Source organism: Sturnus vulgaris, chromosome 4 (genome assembly GCF_052056855.1).
Source record: "Sturnus vulgaris isolate bStuVul1 chromosome 4, bStuVul1.hap1, whole genome shotgun sequence".
In the NCBI taxonomy this organism is placed as follows: Eukaryota; Metazoa; Chordata; class Aves; order Passeriformes; family Sturnidae; genus Sturnus; species Sturnus vulgaris.
Window position 1 is genome coordinate 60,474,745 of NC_142246.1, and position 16,946 is coordinate 60,491,690.

At 37.3% G+C, this 16,946-nt stretch overlaps 1 protein-coding gene across 5 annotated transcripts in view; it reads right to left on the reverse strand.

Moving 5' to 3' along the window:
* The window catches only part of ANAPC10 (anaphase promoting complex subunit 10), a 32,393-nt gene that overhangs the window by 14,892 nt on the left and 555 nt on the right, over positions 1 to 16,946 (reverse strand). The window contains exons 1-4 of one of the 5 annotated variants that reach the window (XM_014880563.2): positions 16,860 to 16,929; positions 11,030 to 11,146; positions 9,645 to 9,735; positions 8,781 to 8,901 (exon numbers count right to left, since the gene is read on the reverse strand). In XM_014880563.2, the coding sequence (XP_014736049.1) occupies positions 8,781 to 8,901; positions 9,645 to 9,735; positions 11,030 to 11,144 (327 nt within the window). In that variant the 5' untranslated portion in view covers positions 11,145 to 11,146; positions 16,860 to 16,929. Of the gene's footprint in view, positions 1 to 8,780; positions 8,902 to 9,644; positions 9,736 to 11,029; positions 11,147 to 16,630; positions 16,930 to 16,946 lie in introns of those variants that run through there. The other 4 variants (XM_088164069.1, XM_088164071.1, XM_088164068.1 and 1 more) reach the window with 4 other exon arrangements.

Sequence of the window (16,946 nt, forward strand, 5' to 3'; positions counted from 1 at the left end):
AAATGATACAGCCAGACAAAGACAAAGATTTTCATTTTCCCTAGTTCAAACCCTGAAGCCTTATGTGCCCAAGAACTCCTTCAAACACCCAAGTAAAAAGCTGCATTAAACAGTTTGCCTACCAGGGTCTCCATCCTTCTGTCCAAGTGCAGAGAGATCAAACACAAGAGATAAAGTAGATGCTGCTACATGCTCCAGTTTGCAAGCATGCAGTAGCACATGTTTTGTAAACCACAGTTCAAATGAATTCTGATCAACCGAGGGGGTTCACCTGACTGAGCACCATGCAGATGTTCTAGATGAGCATCACACTGACACCCACCATAAGCTCTAATGCTGGAGGCACTTGGATGTTTTAAAATGCCCACTAGACACCACACTTAAAAAAGGAGAGGGAAGGAAGGGAAGGGGTTAAATTTTGAAGTAGGGAAACTGAGAATGTGAGTATCTTCTGTCATGCTGTCACCTCCCCCTCCATCCACCCACCTTATTTCTCTCTCCCGTGTTCAGTCTTGGAGAGAATGCTTAAAGGAAGAGAAGAGCACCGAGATCTTTCTTGTCACTGTTTTTATGTTGCCAAATCCCTGCTTGCTTCTCTTACTTCTGAAACATTAATGATTATCTGCAAGAAGTATCTAGTGAGCTTACACTGGTAAACTGTAATTAGAAATCCCTACAAACTTTGAAAAACCATTGACCAACAAGTATCCCAGTGCACTCTCCAAACACAGAACCTTTATTCCAACAGGAACTTCCAGTAAAAAAAATGATGTGTGAACAGCAGACACTGATGTTCACACAAGCTTACTGCATACAACCCAGCAGGCGATTTTTCTGGTTTTTTTGGATTATGCCCCGGAGGTGCTGGCACAATGGAATTTCAATACCATAACTGCTTATTTCTCTGCGTGCCAGCCTCTGAAATAACAGGTAAAAAGAAAAAAAAATACACACAAAACAAACATTCTATTTTTTTAAAATTACAGGAATCCCAAAATGAAATGTTTTTAATTCTCTAGTTCAAACGATGTAATTTATAACCATGACACAAATAGAGAAGAAGCACAAAAGAAGGGAAAATACAGAAATAACATAACGTTCCCAAGGTTCAGTTTACAAGGACCTCACACAAAGTTTTTTTTTTTGCAACTCTTACTAGAAACAGTATTATTTGCTAAAAATGCAGTAGCTGCCAAAAGCTATGATCCATCTAAAGCAAACATGTTTAAGATGGAAATAGAGTGTTAATGCTGAAGAAAGACAGAATTGAGTATACAAGTTTTCTTTTTAAAGTGTGGAAGTAACTGTAGTACAGAGTTAGGTTTGTTTTTCATCTTTCTGAGCAAAAAATTGATTGCATTTGCAGATAAGCACCTAAATTAGAGAGAAGTGCATTAAGACAATAACAGAAGTAATCAAATTTCAAACTTTCTAATTAAACCTCTTTTTCCTGCAGAAGGTTATTGGGAATTCAACACTAGCCTTGGTTCACATGATAGAACAATGGGAAAATTTTCCGAATGGTTGAACGCTAACCCTGACAAGTGTGGAGAGCCAACTACAATACATTATATGGTAGCATAACCTGCCACCCACGTTGCTGAGAGAACAGCTTTCAAACACATGCACCGAGCTGTAAAACCACAAAATCCCTTATTACACATTGTCCCTTACTTAAGGTGAAATACACTATTCGCCCCCTTCCTTTTACAAATCTTGGGGTTTTTTTAAACCTTCATCTCTGAAGTTTATTTAGCAGCTAACTAGACCGTTTTTCAGACTTTATTTTCCAAATGCCATTTTTCCTGTTTTGTTTTATAACCAAAATAAAATCATGTTTTTATAATACACAGTGAAGCCTGTTGTGTCTTTCACTTTTGCTTTTTTTTTTTTAATACTACTTCCACCTGTGTGACATTATCCAAACTTTTAAAAGGAAATGTCTGATATATGACTAAGTCACTTGTGAAGACTTATTTCTGGAGTGAAATATTTTCCTTTTTTTAAGGGAAGATACATGACTCATCACTGGGTAAAGTAAAAAAATTGTTCCATCATGCTTTTGATTGGAAGACCAGATATTCTGATATTTACTGCGATTCTTTTCCCCTGTTATGCAATCCGAATATATTCAAAAAGATAAACTGCCACAGCCTGTGTGGTTATGGACACTGGCATTCATGGAAGTCAACCATTGCTGCAGAATGACAAACACACTCCACCCTCATTACAACATGATGTGGTTACCAGCCAAACACCTTTGCCTTTTCTAAAAAGGCTACATTATAATAAAAGCCGACCAGCAAAAAGAATCACGCAGGGGGACACAAGGGATGGTAAAAGTAGTAACAACTAGTAAAAAACATAACTCTGAATATGGAAAGTGAACTACTTAGTGACTTGAGGAATGAATACAGCCTCACACTGCAAAAGGAGCCCACTGAAAACTGCTGGTACGTACAACTTTCTTGGTTAATGATTCCCCCCTCCTGCCCCCTCCCACTGCACATGTCTGCTGCCTGAATCATTGCATTCCAAGATAGTTAGAGGATATACACAGTTTCTTCAGGGGTTTTCAGTTGCAACTTTGCTGGCAATGGGAATTTTATTTGCAAGTGTTTCTATTCTACTGACAAGGTCAATTAGTCCAACGAACTATTGGTTGTTCTGTCTGATAGCTCTGTGTATTTATTCAAGCAAGCACTTTTATAACCCACAATTGAATGCAGACAGTTACCCTTGTAAACACGACTGTCCACTGGGATTTTCACTACATTTTGAGCATGTAAAAGAAAAACATGCTTTCCTTCCCTCAGCCTGATAGCACATAAGTTTGATTACAACTTGGAAATTTCAGGCAGTGAAGGGCATGAGGGCTACTGTTTTAAATAGATATGATCTACTGTACATCAGTATACATATTTGGACCAATTCCTAGGAGCTAAAGAACACAGGAAATTTGACTGATCACTCTGAGAGCTCTAAAAATTTGGTAATGCCCTCAAAGGGAGACAGATCAGCATCTCTGCTCTATCCAGGCATTAAAAAAAAAAAAAAAAAAAGCTATGGTTTAAAAGAAACAAAGCTATATGTAGCACTAAGGGCTAAAGGCTACATAAAATGCTTCCACAAAAGCCAGAAGGACAATGTGTATGTGTGTGTGTGTGTGTGTGCGTTAATCAGCTGCAGAACTTGGTAGAGCTAAAAAAAAAGAATATTCCACAAGTCTAGCTAGAACTTTTGTACATGAGCAGCATGGCCACACCACTGGCAAAATGTGCAAAGAGGAAAAATGACAGACCCTACTCACAGAACTTTTATTAGCATATACAGGTGCCCCCTTCATAACAATATCTTCTTTTGAAGAAGAGATCCTTCCTTTATACTAAGTAGGAATGGTAAAGGTGCACTGATCTCCATTATTGAAGTCTTCCCTGAATAAATCTTTCAGGGATATAGAGAAGGTAAGAAACTACCAAGGAAAATCAGCAGTTTTTCCCCTAACTAATATGATAATCCTACATACTTCAAAAGAGTGCTAGAGAACATACTCACTGAAATTTGCAGTTGGTTTTCAACATAAAGTTCAAGCATCTGGCTCCTTCTCCTCACACACAGAGCACTATGTGCAATGTGCTCATGTCCACCAGAGAATTTGTTTGAAATATTGTAATTAGAATATAACAGTGAAAGCTTGCATTAAAGCCAATGGAAAATTCCCCCATCATGCTGGAGGACAGTTTACCTGCACTGATAACATATAATTTTAAAAATCTGAATTTTTAAGCCATTAGTACCAGAAAGATTTTAACAGAAGTAAAATATTTAACAAACAAAGATTTGGGGGAAATCTTTCCAAATCCTCCTACTAGAACTTCATGCACATAAAAAAGACAAAACAAGGTAATCAAACACTTGCTACAGGAAGAGAAGGTGGCGGTGTGACCTAATTGTGGCCTTCCAGTACCCAAGGGAGCCTACAAAAAAGAGGAACAGAGACATCTTAAAAGGGGATGTAATGATAGGACAAGGGAGAGTAGCCTTAAACTAAGGTTTAGATTAGATATTAGCAAAAAATTCTTTAATGTGAGGGTAGTGATTTTCCAATTTCTTTTCCATAGTGGAACTTAAATGAATAATCATGAAAAAGGTTGTAAGTGCAGGAGAGGCTTTCACACATATGTAACACTCAGTGCTTCGATGAGTTCCTAGGCTCTTTGTACTTGAGTTCCCTCGAGGAAAGCTCTGTACTTCATCAACTTCCTGCCTTCCACAGAGCTGTTGCCACATTGTTTCACATGGCTTTTCCTCTGCTTCAGAAAGTAAAGCCAGACTGACGGAATTAAAAATAGAGGGCCTCTTTAAGGTACCCTTACCTAATTAAGCCCTTCTGCGGCAAGAAAAGGTTCCTTCATAGATTTGTTTCTGAATGCTCAGATACAAAAGAATAAATATCTTTTACAGGCAACATGTACTACAGTATAAAAATTATGTTTAGTTTTCCTCTACAGAAGAGATGCTTATTTCTCTTAAAATACTATTTTATAGCAAGATAAGATTGCTTAACAATTTTATAGTGCGTGGGCCAAAACAATCTTCCACTGTTCTACTAGCTCTAATGTGGACCTGCCTATTTGTATACATACACCTCATATACATAAAAGGCTATTTCAATAACTGCATTTTTCATGACTGCACAGTAAGTTCTGCTCTGATGTCTTACCATTCTACAGTATCAAAGGGCAGGAAAACTGTAATTCTATTCATAATTTCCACAGTTTGAAGCATATATTAGTTATTTCCATAAGCACATGAATGATGAAAAGGTCATATCACCTACTGTGATGATGATATTGGCAGGGAACAGTGATGTTACATCATTTAATTTGCCTTCTTTTTGTAAAGATGAGTTCATGTGAACATCCCAGTTGGGGATTCACAAAATATCCTCTGCTGGAAGGTGGAAATTTGTACAGAGTACAAATGGAAATAACCCTGTTTCTGAAATTTGATTCCTACCCTTGGACATCAATCACAAGACTTAATAACTAACCAATACGAGTGGAGCATTCTACTCCCCTGCTTTGCAGATTTCCAGCACCAGTAAACTTTAGCATCCTGTGTGCATCTTGATGAAACAAATCCATACTCAGCCAGCATTAACAGCAAGACAACAATCAAAATTAACAACTGGTGTGATGATTATGTCTATGGAGCATCCTAGAGACAGACAGGAAAGACTATAGATTGAAATTCCATAAAACTGAAGTTTACTCAGTCTTCTCTTAGCATTAAGAGTAGATTGCAGAAAGCAGACTATTTTTAATTGACATTCTGAACCCAAAGAATAATTAGTGGTCAGAAATGCCTCTTTTCTTAAATGGAAGAAAGAACACAGAGGAATGGTTTCTAGCCAAAGTACCTGAAGCCTAGTCAGAAATCCAAAGAAGTAACAACTCAGTGCTCCACCTTCAGTGGAAAGCAGTTTAAAATGTACCTTTGAGATGTTTGATTAGAGAATCACAGGAATACATCTTCTTGACTGATTACCTTGCAACAGCCCTGTGACAAGCTACCAGGTCCTCACTCCTCAGGATCTAAGTTTGCTCCATGTACAGAAAACAGGTGAAGATTGCTTACCACTGGATTTCAGAAAATGTCTGGCTAAGTCCAACCTCTTCACGACAGTCACTGGACATCACAGGAGTAAAGGCATTACAGTAGGTAACTGCCTCTGAAAAACCTCCCAGCTTAGGCATTCCTTCAGTTGGTAATTCCCCTCTCTAGTGCAGAATCTCTTCAAACAGTGAAGAAGGAGCCCTGTCCGTGGTGCTCAGCCACAACCCCAGGCCACAAGGGAGGCTGCTGTGCTTGTACCTGGTTATGAAACACCAGGCAAGGCCAAAAGGGGTAGAAAACAAACTGAAAACAAACCAGACAGCAGTCCAAAGGAAAAGCAAAAAACTCCAAGAAAAACCTAAAACAAAGACCTCATATTGTTGCCATCAAAGCTGTATTAAGATTAGAGGGCTTTCACCTGAGTCTGTGTAAAGACCCCACATTATAGGCTGACAGCAGAAACCACTGTAACTACAACGTGTGTGTGTGTATATATATTATATATGGATAGAGAATATACCCTGAAATACTATGTGCACTTAACATCAAAACAGTCTTCTTACAACATGATGAACTGCTGAACATCTAAATGTCTCAGAGAGGTACAAATGCAATAAACAGGTAAGCATCACTTGAAGAAATCAGAGATCTCATAGACAGCATTTCACTCACATCCTTTGCAGTGGGCTATTTTCATATCATGAAGAAGTGTACTATTTAAATCATATCCTGAGGAGTCTGGATGCTGTTCCAAAAATGCCTCTACAGAGTATCTTGTCTATCCAGACAAGATACTTTCCATCATGTGGGGAGACTTCACTGGAAAGGAGAAAATATTTGCTCTCCAAGATTGACAGCTGCGATACAAAAGCTCTTAAGTCATAGGAGAAAGCTGAGTGCACACACCTTAACTGCAGTGGGCAAGGGAATAATCCTGCCAGATTGCAAAAGCTGTTTTCACTGTTATGATGGGGTACAAACCTGGGGGAAGAAAACTTTTATTCAGAAAATAAATTCATCTTAGGTTCCAAAAAAGATATGCCTACATACTGGAATACAAACTAAAGCTGATCTTATATTTGTGACAAAGTTTAGCCTAACAGCATATTGCATTGTGTTGAAAATTAGACCATTAGGAAAGGAAACACATTCATTAGACACTATGAGTTGGGCAAGCTTCCATGGAAAAATATAAAATGCTTTAGCCTGATTTTCCACCCAGTTAATCAGTACTGAAGCCAATGGAATCATTGTATAATTAAGCAGATTTCTGTAAGGAGCTCATAACAGTTCACACTGTTTTAATAACCTTCCCATGTGTCAGAGAAGCTGAAGAAAGTTTCAGGACTGAAGGAAAATTTAAGAAATGGTATCAAGCATTCTAAGAAATACGAAAATTGATAGCAACAGGTAACATCACAGTGATGACAGTCACAAGCACTTTACAGCATCACAGTACTGTATCTCATTAATAAGAAGCGTGACCATATTTTCTCCTCAGTTTGGAAGTAAAAAAAGCACATGAGCATGTGGTATGCATAAGAATTACTCTGTCATGCATCATATTATAGTCACATTCATATACCATAAAAAAAGCTAGTAACTTGTTTCATACAGAAGTATCATTTTTAACTACATACATTATGCATAGAATCCCGTGTTTGGCAATAAAAGAGCTAAAAAAATACTGCCTGAGACACCGGAGAAAACTAATACACTTGTTATACATTTTATTGCTTTCTAGATCTTTAATATGTTAATAACACAAATATCCTCAAGAGCAGGAGTTTACCACTGTATGAGAAACTTAAGTTAGGCAGCAAGATGTATAGTGCTGCACTAAGCATGACTACAAAAAGGGTAATAATGATTTAGTTATTGAAGGGCAGATAAAAGTGCAAAAAATCAAAGTGATAATTAAGGACAACAATGACATCTAGTGGATACTCGGGAAACTGACCCGGAGCCTAACAGGGGAAAGGATCCAGCTGCCGTTCTTCAGATACTGTGCAGCTCCCAAATTGCTACGACAGAATTAGGAAGATGGAAAGGCAGAATCTGCAGCTGATGAAAGTTAAAATAACGTGGTGATTCATTTCTTCCAAAAGAATATTTAATTAATTAAAGAAAAATAAAACCTGTCAAGAGCCTTCCATTCAAGATTTAGGATAAAATTATAGGTCAAAACTTGAGAGAACATCACAAATCAGTGAAAGGATGTAGACAAATACATAATGCTAACAGACATCTCTGATACACTTTTTTTTTACTCCCACAGAATCCACAACCTAGCACTTACAACTTGCTCTTGGGACTTTGAATCACTGGGACTGAAAACCAAAGTGAAAAAAATAAAAATCCCAGAAGTAAAAATTCAAGGCACTATTTAGCACCACCCTTTTCTCATTGTCCCAATCCTTCTGTTATTGCAATACCTGCCATATAAGGCTGGTAAGTTAAACCTTCTCAAAATACCAGTCAGTAAATGCTGAGCTCCAGAGAAGAGGAATTTGAAACATGAGGCTACCCCGACCCAGAATGAGCAAAGATACCTGCTTATGAGCAACCCAATTAGTTCCCAAGGTGGACGTCCACCAAGATCATGGATTATTTCAAATCTGTTTTTACTGTTTACCAAAAGGTAAGCAAAACCAAGCACTTAAAGCAACTTAAACCTTTATCACAGTTCTGATTAGAAGCATCACCATAAAAATACTGGATTTGATCATTTTATAAATAAAAACACTAACAAAACACTACAACTCTGTCTCATTCAAATCTGAAGCTGATCTGAAGAACTGAAAATTGGATTTTCCTTCATATTGTTAAAAAACTGCATCCCATCCAAAATCTTTACATCTCCGTGATTGTCCAGTATTAAAAAGAAAAAGATTAGAAACAATACTCAAAAGTAAAACTTAATTTATTAACATATTCAATTATAATGATATTTGGTAAAAGAGTCTGATTAAAAAAAAAAACAGAAACCAGTCTACTAAACTTACAAGATAAAAACTAAAAGCAAACATCAAAAAAAACCCAGCCATTTCTCCCCTTCAAGCACAATACCATATTTTACCTCCAAAAACCACTTTATTACATCTGATGTCCTAACAAGAAAGAACTGTTTTAAGACCGAATGCAAAACATCATTGACCTACCCGGATTTCCTGGAGATTATGAAAATTATTTCCTACTCTGACAGAGATTTTGCTTGGAGTGTAACTTTCATCAGATTTGTAGTCTGCATAAATACATAAGGTCTTCACTGTTGTTTTTCTTCTGCAAGAAGCAACACAAGCTATGTAAGCATCATAAAGAAAAATATTCAGGATGAGTTTGTTGCTAGCTTGCAATAACTAAGGATTTAAATGTTCTGAAAATGAATCTAAGTGTGCCTAGTAATTCATAAGAAACTTGTTGTTGAAGAACTAGGTGATTTCCCACATTACATTATGCACACAGTTGATTTTCACCTTTCCCTTTGCCTGCCCTCAGAAATGTCAGTATATCAAGAAACAGATGCCAAACAAGCACTTGTACATAATTAAGATTAAGTTAGGCTATTCAAATATGGGCTCTCTTATTAGACCAAGGCCTTCTCAAGAACATAAATAAAAAAGGGGGACAAACATCTCAAGTTTGATTAAAAAAAAAAATACTGAAAGCATCCTACACAGGATTGTATAAAAAGAGGTTTCTCAAACTCATCTGTTAGGTTACATAGGAGTCCTCTACCCTCCAAATGACACTCAAAAACACAAAATCAGGACATAAGTCACCTTATATGAGTAAATGTGATGCTGTCACAACTGACACCATTAAACATTCCTCTTCGTTGCTTATTTAGCATTTAGTGATCATAACATTTGAAAATCTCATTTTTAGAAATGTTGACTTCTTACCAGTTGGGTAACAGAACTAACCCAGGAGCTCTTGCACTTCCAGAATTCCTATCTTGTTGAATGGTAATCAATATGAAGTTACACAAAGCACCCTAACCCACAGGGAGTATATTTTAATACCTAAATTGGATGTTCACCAAATGAGGCTGTGATCCATCTGACTGCCAGTAAGTTTCTAGATTATCATCTCGTAACTGATCCACTCCAAACCCTAAGAAAAAGAAAGTGTGATAATCTTAAACATCCCATTTCTGTGATGCAAATGTAGCTCTTCTTCAACTGTTACAAATGAATGTCTCCCAAGTTATAACATATTAGGAAATATTTCTAGATATCCAAGGTGCACCTATGCTTTTCTGACATGAAAATGAAATAAGGGAATCTGCAGAAGTTCAATACTCCTGAGGTCTGTGGGGCACAAATCCATGTCAACATGTCCTGGAATTTCAAGTGGTTAAGTAGTAACTTATATTGGTTGCCAGAGAAATAATTAACAGTTAGACTTTTCCACCTTTTCTGTAACTTAACTGCTGAACTAAAGAAAAATCATTAGCAGAGACCATTCATTATAAAATTTTAGCCAAATGTAACATTTTCTTTTCAAGTCATGTCCTGATATATTTTTGCTTTTCCAAGTACTACACAATAGATGGCAAAAACAGTATCCCTAAAGGTTAATGTCATCACATTGGAAGAAGCAACTCCAGCTTTGTATTTTCTATTCCCTCATTTGTCCTTTTACTAATCACATCCTTTTATTGATTGTTCATACTAGTTGCAGTTCTAATATAGCAGTTGAAGTTTAATCTGCAATAAAAAATTTCCCTCAGCCTGTTTATGCAACAAAACCATGAGACATTTTTCTCCAATATTCCAGGATTTCAGACCAAAGTCATTCAGCCTGAACACAATATTGTGATATAAAGGGATCACTGACCCTAGGCTGCAGCAAGACAGCTGATCAATTCCCAACAGATATTCCTGAAATAGCAACTCAACCACCTCAAAGGGAAAGAATACAGATTTTCAGATATTTTGAGCAGGTATCACTAACTGCACCTCAGGACCACAGGTTCATTTTACTTGCAGAGTTTTAGGGCCACCCTGTAATGGCTAAGCCCATAGAAAGTTACAAAGTTTAGGCAGAACATTTAGGTCACCCAGCTGCATGGTCATCCTTAGTTAAAAACAGAAGACACCTAGACAATGCCAAAGCATAGAAACAATTTCACTGTGCTGTGATTCTGCTCACATGGTTTCGTTTGTTCACTATGTAAACAACAACAACAAAAAGTAAAATATGTAAGAGTTCTGTTTAGTTCATATGAGACAATTCCTCATAGCAGGATTTCTGATACAGTTATAAGTTTCATATTGTATCACATAGAAGACAAACATTATTTGTAGTAACAAAAGCCTACACTACAGCAGTTTTACTGCTGTGGATGTCTTCCTTCCAAAACATAAATGTACCTTGAGCTTTTTACATTATTGTTGTGATTTACCTGGCTTACAGGATGAGAGAGACCAAACTGCTTGTGAGCCTATTTCTCTAACAGTGCCAGTCCTCTCTAACTGCTTTGGATCAGCACCAGGTGGGGTCTTGTTTGGGGTAGTCATTTCTAGTGAGAGAAAACAAGTGAGTTAGTTGACATATTTTTAGCTTGATAGGAAAATTAAAGGATTTTGTTTGTTTGCATAGTCAGTTCAATTCTTTGGCCCCACACTTTTATAATAGCCCACAGAATATGTGTTTTATACATATATACACATGCATTTTTGCATGTATATTTTATTTATATGTATAAAGTAGTATGTATAAATATATAGACTATAAATGTGTAATATATCTAAGAGGTTCCACATATATGTACATTTTGTGTCCTTAAGAATTCAATACACACTTGGAACATTCATAAGACATATGTCTTTATTGTATCGTTCTAATTTATGCATACAGAGTTAGTCACGGTTTCAGAATTTGGTTTTTACAGTTCTGCTCCTTAAGGAACTAAAATTTAAAATGTTGATTGAAAGGCCAGCAGTACAACTTCATTCTCTCCCAGAGATACACTTAAAAGTTCTCTTGATCTACAAATTCAGAAACTAGAGCAAGAGATACTTCTCCCCTAAAATAGGAAATGGAAATTTTGTAGCATCTGGTTATAGTCATATTAATTCATGGAATATTTCCTTAACTTTACAACTTCATCATCTGCAATAATTAACTTGTGACTTGCATTCAAGTAATCACACTCAGTCTCAACACCCAGATTATGGCCATGTGTACAACAACTTAATTAAGTTGGATTTTGTACAGTACAAAGCACTTTACTGTTTCCTAGGAAGTTGCTTAAAACATTAAAAAAAAAAAATCAAGGATATGTAAGTTCCACGAAAAGAACTACATTAAAGCTTAAAATAAAACATAGGGCACTAAAGAGTCAGGGAATTAGAGGTGACCTCTCATCCTTTGTTTGCATGCATGACATCATGTCATGCTCTGCTAATCTCAGAAAAAGTCTTCCAGTGCCTCTCCCCGACAGAAAATAAGGGACTGAGTTAGGCTGGGACCCACAGGACCCAGGCCTTACCCACTACAGAACTGACTCCAGGCAGAGACAACATTTTCTGTGTACCAATGACTCTGCAGCTAAAAATTCTTTGTGGGACACAGGAAATCTGAATTCTGTAGTGCATCAAACATTTGCTATTGGCCCTTGAGCACTTTCTTTAATTTTGCAAGCATAAGACTTGAGACAGATATTTTACCTACTTTCTCATATACAAGACTACAGTCTTAACTACCATAAACAAAATCTGATGAAATAATTGCATGTGTAGAAAAATTTAAATACTGACAACAGCAAGTGGCACAAAAGGCTTCAGACAAAATCCTGGTTCAAATACCATTCTCTCAGAAGAGAAGTTGGACACTACACAGCTAATCCTACAGATGTCATATACATATTTACAGACATGTAAATCCTATAGCCATCTAAATAAAAAAACCTTGGAAAAAAATTACAAAGCATTTAGTTCACAGCTACCTGAAAAACAAACATTTTTCACAGAATCACTGAATGGTTTGGAGTGGTGGAAGGGACATTCAAAAATAATCTAGTCCAACCTCCATGCTACATCAAAATTCAAACTATTTTTATTAAGCATTGGGGAGACTATTATTCTGGACTTGTGAATTTTAAAGCTCAAATGACCTTCTAATCCAAACTGCAGGGTTTTTTTTGACTTTGTGACAGTGAACTAAGAAAGGTTGAGTTGCATTCATTTTAATTCTCAGATTTACACAGACACCAAAAATACTGTTCTTCTGACCTCAAAAAATATACATAGAAAATTCAACCTCGCAAAGTAAAGCTAAATTGTTCATTTGCAATTCAAGTGGTCACATCTCAAAAACATCATAGAAAACATCTTTTCAGTATTATCACCAGCCAGTCTTGACACACTTTTGACTTCAAGAAAAAATGAATGAAAAACCCCAAATCCCACCCTTAAGACACGAGGACTATGCAAACATCCCATCAAAACCCACCAAAATAAGGTAAATCACAGAAATTACATTGTTCACTCAGATTACAACACAAAGTTGATTACACATGCTTTTAGAAAAAAATTACTGGTATTTTCAAAGTATGCAGAACCCCTTAAGGTAACAATATTGAGATTTCTTATAAGCTTCAGTATACACTGCAAAGTTCTAAGTAACTTAATAATGTAAGACTTGTATTGCACTGATTCTGAAAAGTTGGAGGCATTACATTTTGGGGGTCTGAAATATACAAAAAGAAACACCATTCAAGTTTCCTACTGCTTTAAACGGAGCTTACTTCTTTCTATCTAACAGGAAAAACTTCTCAAACCCCAAAATTTCAACTCCACACCACTGCTGGCAAATAAATCAGCCACATATTGTGTACTAGTGATGACAAAGACTGAAAATTTTCAATGGTTGAACTAAATGAGCCAGATTTTCATGACAGAACTCCTGCTCAAGAATAATACATTCTGGATAGCTTTGCTGAAGCTCCTCAATACTCTAAGAACTTTAAAACCTGAAAGCTGATAGAAGTACTAAGGAAAAATAATGGCAGCAAGAGGCCAGCTCACTCAAGTAACACTTCTGTACATTTTACTAGCAGAAGTAAAGTACCTCATTTTAAATGAGACATCAATACTTAGCTCTAAAAGGAATTTAAATCACCTAATAAAAATTTTCTTTGCTTTTTCAGGCTGTGTAAAACAAGTAATTTTTAGAAGGCCTCCTCCTCGACATGTGCTGAAAAATGGAAAGACACACTGCATTTTTAGAAGCATTGGCTGGAAACATCTCTGATTTTCCAATTCAATTATTCCAAAAGATCATTAACAGGCTGCTGTTTCCTTATTAACAGCGTGAATATATGAATATCTTAATTACATGATCAAGGCTACACTTTCATTTTGCCATTGTCCACTCTGTGGTTTGCACATCCTTCGATCAAGGCAAAGTAGCAGCTTTTCCCCACTCCCTGAACTCTTTATTCCTCATCTTCCTCAGAGAAGTTCTCTCTTTTCCAAAAAACATCCCAGCCCTGTGAAGTAACAGCCAATTGAAGATGTTTTAGCAAGCACAGTTTATGAAAAGAGTGAAATGGATTTAAATGGCTGGACAGTTTGCCTTCTCCACTCAAACCAGTCAGGTTGTTCTCAGGGTACCAGCAGGAAACACCTTGAAAAGGTGCACATTTGGAAGCAAACCCTTGTGAAAGCACACAACACACCCAAGAGGAGATACTGAAGGGATACATCATGGCCCTTTCCTACTAAAGCTCCATAAAAATCCAGGCTCAAAGAAACCTGCAGATTCAAAAGCAATTTTTCCCTATAAAAACTTGTAATTCCACCACGTTCTGTATTCACAGAACTGTTTAAATACACACCTGTAAGGGCCCTTGAGAGACCTGACTGTGCCTGAGAGATGTCTGTCCAGACATTTACTTCTCCAGCAAGAAATTTGTGGACACCCAGCTTCAGATTTCATCAACCTAAAAGCTAAAAGTTTTTCTTTAGCATCCAAATCAAGTATCACCTTCTAAAAACAAGCATCTCTTGATCAACAGAGAACTGAAAGACTAGATAATCACTGGCCTTTACATAACAACCCTTCTATTGATGTGAGGGAACTCGTCAAACTTGCTCTTAGTTTCTTCTTTTCTAGAGTGTCTACGCCTTTCAAGCTCCCCTCATGAAGTTTAATAAACTTAATATTCTTGCAGAGTCTAGGTATTCAGCACCATTGTTTCAAAAAAAAAGACAATTTTAGCTAAGGCCCTTTTTCAGCAGAGTAATCACTTCCCTTGTCTTTATATTTACTCACACTTGTTAATGTGACAAAGCAACACCTGGCTAGTTGAAAGAACATAATTTTTAATTAATATTGGTTTTACTATGCACTACAGTACTCAAATGCAGTATAAATGCCCAGTATTTTTTAGGTTCACTGCTGTTCACTGACACTTTTTCCACTAACTAGGCCTTTGATTTTTATTCCTGTGTTCTCTTCCTCCCTCAGTTCCTGTTAACTGAGCTTAGTTACACTGATTTCCAGCCTGCTACCAAGCTTCTCAAGAAGGTTTTTAATTCCAACCTTAGCTGTACAGTGCTTGCAGTCCTTCCAATTTTGTCTTCCACATTACAGGAACAGTGAAAATACACCCAAAACCGAACCCTCCAGGAGCACGTTTCATGACACTCCTGTTTAAAAGTGAGGTATTTATAAGTCAGATTCAAAAGTTCTTAAAAAAAGTTCTTTAAAACATATTATTTTTAGAGCACACTTCAGTAGCTTGAACAACGGCAGAAATCCTGTAAAACTCAAGACAGACTCCTCATATTCCCTCCTTATTAAGTGCATTGGCTACTGTAAAAAAAAGTTTGATCCAGACTACTCTCAACAAATCACACTAGAATAGTTCCTGTGTGCACACTGATTTTGTAATTGTCCTCTACTTACTGACAAATTCCATTTCCAAACCACCTCCTCAGAATCCTTCAGGAGATCAGAGATCATCTGACTTTTCTCTCTTTTATTATTTTTTAAGAAGTATTACTCTGATTGCATTCCAGTAATATATTCAGTTTTAGCAAATATCTGACTACAGCCTTTCAAGGAAAACTGAACAAAGGCTGCACTGACTACTTCATCAGTTTTGCAACATCCATAAGACTGTTTTTCCTGTTCTTAACAGAAGAGAATTTCATACCTAAGATTCCCTGACTTTCTTAACTTCACTACTCATTTTACTCTTACTATTTACAAGCTCTTGTCCCTGCTCTCATTTTCTTTGGCTAGACCCTTACTTGTCTAAGGCCTTTAAAGATCTCAAGATATATCTGAAAACCAGTCTCTCACTATGCTTCCTATTTTTTTAGTCAGATGGAATATTAAACATTAAACATCCAAATTACTAATGCTTAATTAATATTTAATAATGATAGTGTTCAGCAGCACCCTATTTCAACTAACTCAACTGTACATTTCATCCCTCAGATTATTCTCTCAATACAACTTTAATAAACTTATTATTTTTATCCGGCCTCCAGTGCATTGCTTTAAGCCTATTAGTGAAAAATACTAGTCTTTCATAGTCAAAAATATATTTCATTAAAAATAAAGATAATGAAAATAATTATTTTATAAATATACTCCTAATCAATCTAAACAAATACTTTTCTTAAAATATATTTTTGCGAAAGCCCAGACTTTCCCAAGTTACCTGGTAAAGCTACAAACTGTTCCTTAAAGGAGGCAAGCACATCTTTACAAGGAGCGTTAAGTGCAAATATGAGGTGGAAGCTGTCGTGAAAATCAAGAGCAACCAGAGGATGAAGCTGCTTTGAAAAACCAACTGGTAGCCGTCCCCACACGACTTGTTCGTAGGGCTTTCAATCAATTCTAATTATATTAACTATAATCATAACAATTATAAATAAATACAATGAAAATTAGCCAGGTTCATAACACTATATTGCGGCCGTGTCCCCCAGGCCTACAAACCGCTTTAGTATCGGAAATAAAGCGCCAGCAGCAGCAGCAGCAGCACCTACTCACGGCACGGGCCCCGCCGGATCGATCCCCAGCCCGGGCTCCGCTCTCCGGCCGCGGGGGTGACGCGAGAGCCCCGCACTCACGGCGGGAGGCACCCGGCTGGGCAGCCCCCACACCCGGGGCGAACACGTCGCCTCAGCCAGCCGAACTTCTACCCGGGCCGAATCTTCCTCCTTTTCCTCCCCTCATGGCCCCGGTAGAGCCGCAGCTCCCACTTTTCCCACCTGATCCCGCCGGGAACAGCCGCCGCTGCCGCCGCGGAGGGGCCGCAGTGCGCGCGCGCCGCCCCGCCCGCTTCCCCTCAGGCGCCG